General features: G+C 46.5%; 1 protein-coding gene across 1 annotated transcript; it reads left to right on the forward strand.

Annotated features, from left to right (window-relative positions):
• The first annotated feature begins 1,024 nt into the window (after positions 1 to 1,024).
• ACTRT3 (actin related protein T3) lies at positions 1,025 to 5,431 on the forward strand. The gene is made up of 2 exons (XM_048864855.2): positions 1,025 to 1,227; positions 4,377 to 5,431. Exons 1-2 carry the CDS (start codon positions 1,025 to 1,027, stop codon positions 5,293 to 5,295), a joined length of 1,122 nt encoding a protein of 373 aa, XP_048720812.1. The 3' UTR covers positions 5,296 to 5,431.
• The last annotated feature ends 3,926 nt before the right edge of the window (positions 5,432 to 9,357 follow it).

Consider the following 9,357-nt stretch of genomic DNA (forward strand, 5'->3'; position numbering starts at 1 on the left):
GCTTGGGTCTGACCACATGATTATGGCAGGCTTGCCAGTCTCAAGGTGCTGCCTGCCCTAAAGGTGTGTTAGAAGATTTCATTACTGACTGAGAGGGAAAAGTCCCACCACCAGAATTAACACCATCAATTCCCAGTGGCAACTTGCAGATCTTGGACCTCCCTAGCAGATTATTCTAATTATTTTTAAAGTATATTAATCAAATTTAAAAAAGAAAAACCCTACCCCAATCAAATATTTTATCCTAAAAAAGAGAGAGCCCCAGGAATGTTGTTATTGCTATTAGTTTTCATATGGAAGGCAATGAGGCACTCAGCTACTACAGGTTTCAGAGTAACAGCCGTGTTAGTCTGTATTCGCAAAAAGAAAAGGAGTACTTGTGGCACCTTAGAGACTAACCAATTTATTTGAGCATGAGCTTTCATGAGCTACAGCTCACTTCATTGGATGCATACCGTGGAAACTGCAGAAGACATTATATACACACAGAGACCATGAAACAATACCTCCTCCCGCCCTACTGTCCTGCTGGTAATAGCTTATCTAAAGTGATCATCAAGTTGGGCCATTTCCAGCACAAATCCAGGTTTTCTCACCCTCCGCCCCCCCCCCCCCACACACACACACAAACTCACTCTCCTGCTGGTAATAGCCCATCCAAAGTGACCACTCTCTTCACAATGTGTATGATAATCAAAGTGGGCCATTTCCTGCACAAATCCAGGTTCTCTCACTCCCTCCAAAAACCACACACACAGCTACTACAGTGACAGGTAGCAAGTTAAATCATGGGGCTCCAAGCCAGCTCCTCCAGCAATCAGGGAGTTTCCCATGCAGGTAGTAAACAGTTGGACTTTTCTTAGCTTGATAAGAGCTGAGGGGGTGTCTTAGCAACCAGGGCACTACTCCTGTATGTGCCTCTGTCATAATAGGAGGGGATTATCACATGAAGGGGAAGTTGCTGGCCCTCACCACTCCCCAGTGGCCTGTGCGGGAAGTGGCAGGTGGAAAGCCACATCCTGGGATGGGGGATCTGTTACCGGCTGTGGTTATAGACAATGGCTCGGGCCTGATCAAGGCAGGCATAGCTGGGGACAAGGAACCACGTTTCACCTACAGCAACATAACAGGCCGGCCTAAAGCCAAGGCTGTGATGCTGGGGGCAGGCCAGAAGGACCTCTATATTGGGGATGAGGCACAAGCCAAGCGTGGGATCCTCTCCATCAGGTATCAGAGAATGGTGGGGGCTAGGCCTGGGGAAATGAGGAGAGCAGGCAAAGGAGTGGGTTCTCTCCACCTGGTCTAAAGAGGGGGACATGGAAAGATGGAAAGTGGGTGGGGAGCAGGCCAAGTGGGGGGGTCCTCTTCATTGGGTACCAGGTAGGAAAGGAGATGACAGGGGCCCCTGCCCAAGGTGGAGAGGCAGGTTGCTTTAATGAAGAATGTGTCCATCAGGTACTGAGGAGGGAGGAGGAGCTATCCCTGCTCATCAGGTACCATTAGCCTTGTGGGAGGAATGTTGTGAAGCAGCAGTTAGGTGGATGCAGGGTGAGCTGGGACAGGAAGGCTGGCATCTGAACAAGGAAGGAGCATTGCCTCAGACAGCAGTCTCTTTTGGAGGCCTCTCCTCATGGAGAGAGTTTGGTACAGGAGGAAGAGTTTTCCTCTGTACTAGTCACTTAGATGTTTGATCATGGAAGGGGCTGCAGAAGGAAACTGTTGAAGAACCTGCAGGGCCTTTTCCAAATGAAAGGCTGTTGCTATTGGCTTTTGCTCTGCACAGACTGATACAAGCATCCCAAAGGTAAACACGAGACAAGGCCAAACAAGGTCAAAAAGTGGGAGGGAGAGCAAAACAAGGAAGAAAGAATAGAGACTAACAGAGGAGGCTGGAAGTGTGGAAAAGAAGGGAAGGGGGCCACAGAAACAAAGAAAGAGAGGGTAGAGACAGAGAAAGATGCATCTAAAATTCTGTGCAGTTTGACTGCTACATCTTTATGAACTTTTGCAGCTGGTGTGAAGGTTTCCAAAGGGCATGGGGAGGTGTGCAAAACAATTTCATCTGCCATGTAGCTATGTTAGTGCATTTGGGTATAAAAGAGACATTACAAACACCTTTCAGAGTAACAGCCATGTTAGTCTGTATTTGCAAAAAGAAAAGGAGTACTTGTGGCACCTTAGAGACTAACCAATTTATTTGAGCATAAGCTTTCATGAGCTCCAGCTCACTTCATCGGATGCATACTATGGAAAATACAGAAGATGTTTTTATACACACAGACCATGAAAAAATGGGTGTTTATCACTACAAAAGGTTTTCTCTCCCCGCACCCACTCTCCTGTTGGTAATAGCTTATCTAAAGTGATCGCTCTCCTTACAATGTGTATGATAATCAAGGTGGGCCATTTCCAGCACAAATCCAGGGTTTAACAAGAACGTCTGAGGAACAGTGGGGGGGTGGAGGGGGAAGGAATAAACAAGGGGAAATAGGTTACTTTTTATAATGAATCAACCATTCCCAGTCTCTATTCAAGCCTAAGTTAATTGTATCTAGTTCGAAGGTAGCTGGGAGTGCTGGTAGCGTAGGGCCTGAGGAGGGCCTATTATCCTTGAAACACACCTCATGTCGACACAAAAGCAGTTGCAGGAGTGCACTGCTGCAGTTGTCCTTCCCGAGCACCATTGTATCCTGCATCACCCTGCCCCACTGCAGTGCTAATGTAGATAGAAAATGCTGTAATTGCAGCTGCACCTTTTCATAGGCCTAGACTGCAGCTACACACAATAATACGCTACTGCTCTTGTAATCTCTTTAGCAGTTGCAATGTACAGTGTCTCTTGTATTTCAGACTACATTCCTGTGATAAATTACTGAAGCATCTATTATTTTTACACATTAGAGTTTTCTGTTTAATAAGGTGTGATGCATGCAGTTTTCGGGGTTTTCTTCTTTAAAAAAAATAGAGAAGCTTCCATAAAGCATGTGCTACTTTGTATATTGAAATACACTGAATTATACAGTTCCAGTTTTCTTTTAAATGGTATAGCACTTCTCCAGTTGTGGATAACTCCTACAAAACACTGCTTTAGGGACCTGTGCTGGAAACATTGCACCCATTTTACATTAGAAGTACAATGATTGGAAAGAGTGGTGTGACATGCTGAACAGTTTTATATTAGCCAAGATGGCTAGTTTGTGGACACACCACACCATTACAATTTACAGCAGTTCCACAGGAACCACTATAAAATATAATGGTGCTTTTCTTTGATGTAGATAAAGCTATTGATTGACAATGCACCTACAAATAGGTGGGAAGGTTGTGTAGGGAGTAGTAGCAGGGAGAGGAATTAGAGGAGGGAATAGGAAAAGCTCTGGGTTAGGAAAAGTGGAATTCAAGGGATCTGGTGGAGAAAAGGAAGCACTAAAAGAAGAAAAAGAAAAACTGGAGAGAATGAAAAGAAGAAGAGACTGGAAAATTGTACACAACAAAGAGTAAAAAAGGAGACAGAAAAAGGGAAAACAAATACATAGATCTCTCAGGGCTTGTCTAGACTAGCTTACCAATTAGTTCAGATAAGCAAATGTGAGTGTAAAGTGCTAAACTAGATACTCCACAGACATTTTTTTTGGATACAACACACACACACATAGAATCATAGAATATCAGGGTTGGAAGGGACCCCAGAAGGTCATCTAGTCCAACCCCCTGCTCGAAGCAGGACCAATTCCTGGGTGACAGATGCTGGGAGCGGGTATGGGGAGCTGCTGGGGAGCTGCTGACGTATTAATGTGGCTCTTTGGCAATGTACACTGGTAAATTCTGGCTCCTTCTCAGCCTCAGGTTGGCCACCCTGCTTTACACTCTCTATACTTGTTGAGTGTTATCAGAGAGTAAGGTAAATCTTCTAGCTACTAATCTACTGGATGAATTTTTGAGGTCTGGCAGAAGAAATACTCCCACAATAATGTTTAATAAACATACATTATCAATAGTGAAATTAATAAATTGTAAAAGATTCATATTGGACTTTTCAGTAATATTTTAAAAATCATGTTTACATACTTTTTAAAATGTAGGTCCTAATCCTGCAACGTGCTATATCCCTTCTTAGGTGTGCTGAGAGTTAAGGATGTTCAGCAGCTCTAGGAGGCAATCACCAACTTTCTTGAGCACAGGCCATTATTCATTTTATTTTTCAAGTAAATACTTGTGACTTAAGAGTTTTATATACAATACACTTCATGAAATGCTATACTTGGGAATCACCAGACAAGGTGAACCTGGTAAATGGTGAATGCTGGGGTTATGGGCATGGTGATTTTGTTAGGAAAATGTTGCCTTTGTTTTTCATCTGTTTGAACCACATGTAGGTACCCAGTGGAACATGGGATTGTCACATCTTGGGCAGACATGGAGGCTGTGTGGAAGAATGTCTATGACCATGACCTGAAGATGAAGGCAAGTGAGCGGCCAGCACTGTTCACCGAGGCACCGCTCAACCCACTGGTCAATCGAGAACATATGACAAAGGTTCTCTTTGAGCGCTTTGAGGTACCAGCCCTTTATGTGGCCATCCAGGCCGTACTGGCACTCTATGCATCAGGCCTTACCACGGGCTGTGTGATGGACTCTGGTGATGGCGTTACCCACACTGTACCTATCTTTGAGGGCTACTGCTTGTCCCATGCCGTTCTCCGGCTTGACCTGGCTGGCCGTGACCTTACAGACTACCTGATGAGGATCCTTAAAGAGAGTGGTGTCTCCCTGGTCAGTACAGCTGAAAGGGAGATTGTACGAGACATGAAGGAGAACATGTGTTATGTGTGTCTGTATCCAGAAGAGGAGATGGCTAAGAATCCAAGGGAAGTAGAGAAATCTTACAGGCTGCCTGATGGGCAGGTTATTAAAGTCCAAAATCAAAGGTTCCGCTGCCCTGAGACCCTTTTCTGCCCATCTAATATTGGCATAGAGGCCCCAGGGATTGACAAGCTCTGCTTCAACACCATCATGAAGTGTGACATTGACCTGAGGACCAACTTTTACTCCAACATAATCCTGTCTGGTGGTTCCAGCCTCTTCCCTGGCCTGGCTGAGCGTGTAACCAAAGAGTTAATCCGCATGGTCCCCAGTGACACTGAGGTGAAGGTCATGGCTCCCCCTGACAGGAAGTTCTCTGTTTGGATGGGGGGCTCCATCCTCTCCTCCCTCTCTGCCTTCCAGCAAATGTGGATTACCATGGCAGAGTACAGGGAAATTGGGCCTAACATAGTGCATAGAAAATGCTTCTGAAATCCAGTTGTTTTTAAAAGGATCTAACTGAAAGTGTTGTGGGAAAGAAAAGAACCTCAAATTATAGTAACCTCAAAACTCTAGGAGGCCTATGCCTGTAGTATTTGGTGAAAGACTAATAAAAATCATGACTCTGGGTGTGCTTGTTCTAGAATATATCTTTATGAATATGTATAAAATGTTCTGGATTTCTAGCGAGAGAGTTCTTTACACAAGGACACAACAGTGCGGAAAACAAGTGAAGTAGATGAAAGTGACAATTTTACAACAACGGCTTTTTAAATCTTATCCCATTATTACTGAATGTATGTATAAGTGTAATATCCCCACACTTTCTAACAAAAAGAAAAGGAGTACTTGTGGCACCTTAGAGACTAACCAATTTATTTGAGCATGAGCTTTCGTGAGCCACAGCTCACTTCATCAGACATTTCCATTACTAAAATGTAATATTGAGCAGGAAATAAATGAGGGACACAGGCCATTGCAATGTTATTATGCACATATTTGGTAGATTATTTTTCTAGCGAGACCTAGTTGGAAGAGAGATATTTACAGACGAGAAACTCCTTTCTTTTGAGTTATGACCACAAAATAAAGAGATCCACTTTGTTTTCCTTTGGTTGGAACTAAGGTCAGCCCAAGCGCCTGCCTCATTAGGGAAAATTCTCCCTAGAATAGGTAGAAGAGAGAACTCTGGCCAGGTGGATTTGATGCCTATGTTGAAGAGACAATAGCCTCTCTGGCCCTAGCGATGTGGGGCCATTGGAGTGTGTGGGTTTTGTGGGGGTAATTGGGGGGAGAACAGAACGGGTTTCCTGGCCATGTGACTTTTGTGACTATGGAGCAGGTGAGATAAGAACACTACAAGCGGGCCACTTTACATAGCACCGCTGCTGCTAGAACTGGGCTAGGCGAGAGAAAGAAAAGAGACTCTTAAACCACGTGGTTTGCTCGTGGGCGGAGTCAGGTATTTCCAATCTCCCGCGAGCGATACCAGTTCCCCTCCGCGGCCCGCCAAGCCAATGGAAACAGAGGAGACTCTCGCTAGCCAATCCATGCGCGAGGGCGGGACGGTGGAGGGTATATAAGATCCGCTGCAAGGCGGGCTCGAACGGCGGCGCTGGGGGGGGGGGCCCAGTTTTTCTAACCCTAAGTTTAACGTGGCCCCTTCCCCGCCGCAGCCGGCCGCTGTTTTACTCGCTGACTTTCAGCGGCCGGGGGGAGCGGGCGGAGACACCAACCAAAAAACGTCAGCGAGGGGTCCTCCCCTCCCACGCCGACCTGGGCCGGTGGTGGGACCCGCCAGCGAAGTCCCCGCCGCCCCGCCCTGGTGAGGCCGCGGTCAGCCGGTTCGCGCCACTGCTGCCGCGAAGAGTTCGTCTCTGTCAGCCTCGGGGGCGGCCGGGGTGGAAGGGCGGGTCCCGGGCGAGTCGGCCGGGAGAGCAAACGTGAGCGGCAGCCCCAGGCAACCGCCCTCCCCTGAGCTGTGGGGCCCGCGGTCGGAGCTGCTCTCAGACACGCCGAGTCGGGAGCGGAGGCGGGCCCGTCTCCTACAGCCGCGCGAATCTGCCCCGGGCTCCGTCCGCCGTGAGGAGACTGCTCCGCTGCGGTGCCCAACGACGGGCGAGCGGTTTCCTAAGACCCCCGCTTTGTTCTCTCCCCGGCCCCCCCTCAAAACACGTGCCCGGGGCCCTGCTCCGTGACCCCCGCCCTCCCCCAAACGCTCGCCTCCGGCGCCCTGCCCCCCCAACATACGCCCGGGGCCCCACTGCGTGACCCCGGCCCCACCCCGTCTGTGAGTGTCCCCCAACATGGTGGGGGCCTTGCTCTCTGACCCCCCCACCTGCCCCTGGGACCCCACCTCTCCCAGGGTCCTGCTCTGAGACCCCAACACATGCACAGGGTCCTGCTCTGTGCGCCCCCCCTCCCCCGACACCCATGATCTGTTACTCTTCCCCCTCTGGCGGCCCCCCCGCCCCCAGCACACAGGGCTGTGCTCTGTGACTCTCCATGCTTGGTAGTGCGTGAATACGGCAAGAAGGGCCACAGGTTGGCGCGGGGTGTGTGTGTGTGGTTGGGGGAGTAGCAGGGTCAAAGCATGGTAAAGAGGTTGTTGGGAGAAGGGCGGCCCACAGAGACCCAATTTCATTATTTGTGGACTTCCTGGATCCAAGAGGAGAGCTGCAGGTAAAAACAAAAGCAGGGCTTCTGGAGCCTTGAATGTTCAGCCTCTCTTAGAGGAGAAGCCTCTTTTTGTCCAGGAATAATAAAAAAACGTCAGGCTGAGAGTTAATTTCCTCTCATTGGCCCATCAGTCTTGCCATGTATAGTTAAACAAGACTTTTAATATTTTTTTGAGTGCTGCAACTCAGACATACATGCAGTGATACAGGCTCGTGATATTAAACTGATTTAATTTATGAAGCAATCTAAGTTATTAATCTATCAGGATGCTTTTACAATGTTAACCAATTGCAGTTGATAAAATACGTGGTCAGTCATTTTCTGTGGAAATACTCTATCTGTATTTAAAATATGAATATATAGTACTATTGTAAATGAAACAATGAATTCACACTACAGTGGCTCTTTTGATTGCTAATTTGGTTCTTTGAATCACTGAGGTCTAAGTATCACTGACATGGAGGCTAATTGTGGGAGAAATGCCACAGTCCTGACTAGACAAGCACAAAGGAAAACTGTCTATAAATAATGTCCTGGGTTGTGCAATGGGAGGCATGATAAGGAGGGTGTCGAAGGTGTTCAGGCTTGTCTTCTGTTTACCTCTTTCTACAGAGCCTGGGTTTTGCTTAGGGTATGTCTCCACTGCAAGCAGCAAAAAGAAAAGGAGTACTTGTGGCACCTTAGAGACTAACCAATTTATTTGAGCATGAGCTTTCGTGAGCTACAGCTCACTTCATCGGATGCATACCGTGGAAACTGCAAGCAGCGTGGCAGCTGTGCTGCTGTAGTGTGGATGCTACAGTAACAGGAGTTTTGCTGTTGTAGTAAATCTATCCCCTTGAGAGGGGGTAGCTGAAAGATGAATTCTTTTGTCAGCCTCACGTGTCTACACTGGGCCTTGGGTTGGCTTAACTGCATCTCTGAGGGCTGTGAATTTTTCACATCCATGTGATTGCTATAACCAAGTCAACTAAAGTATTAGGATCATATTTTGGATGAATGTGTATCTTAGGCCATGTTTACACTATGGGGCTATACTGTGTTGGCATAACCCCAAAATATAGATGCAGCCTACGCCGATGGAAGGGGTTTTTCTTTTGGTGTGAGAATACCACCTCCCTAAGTGAGTAGCTATCTCAACCTACATTTTAAGTGTAGACCAGGCCTAAAACTCGGTGCAGGGCCTAACTGCATCATATAGCTGCAGTTTAGTAAATTGATGTTTGACCAGCACCACCTAGTGGCTGTTTTCTTTCTTTAATGTAAAATGAGGGTAGACTAAGGCAGAGTGGAGAAAATACATGCTACGTTTCCAAAGGAAAAGTAAGAAAGCTGTGTGTGTCTTGTGGATTGGTAAAAGAAAACACATCTTTCTGTTTTGTATGTATAACAGTTCTAATGAATTTGTTCTTACTAAAAATATAAAGCTCTACAACCCTTTACCATTGTCCTGTGGTCCAGTTTCTTAGTTCAAAGTAACCGCTTTACTCATTTTTATTTGATAAGTTAGGAATATCTTTTGTTTTCTCATCTATAACTTTAGCTTAACATCGATCAAATATTGCTTTTGGGACTTGCAGCTAACCAAAGAGAAGGCAAGTTTACTTCACACACAACAAAACATCCTAAAGTAAAATATTTTCAAGTGAGGGTTCCTACCCTTGTGTCCTTCAAGCCTCTCCCTCCCTCACCTCTCTTTGACAGCAATTAAATAGAATTGTATGGGGTTCCTACTTGAAACTACACAAGTGTCAGTCCTTGCTTGACTATGTTCATTGCTATAAGATGCTTACTTCCCAAGAAACTAAACATGTCTCTGCCATGTCTCTGAATAGTTGGAATCCCCTCTGCAAAAAACCTCACTCTTTTTTCTCC

Source organism: Caretta caretta, chromosome 9 (assembly GCF_965140235.1).
Source record: "Caretta caretta isolate rCarCar2 chromosome 9, rCarCar1.hap1, whole genome shotgun sequence".
NCBI lineage: Eukaryota > Metazoa > Chordata > Testudines > Cheloniidae > Caretta > Caretta caretta.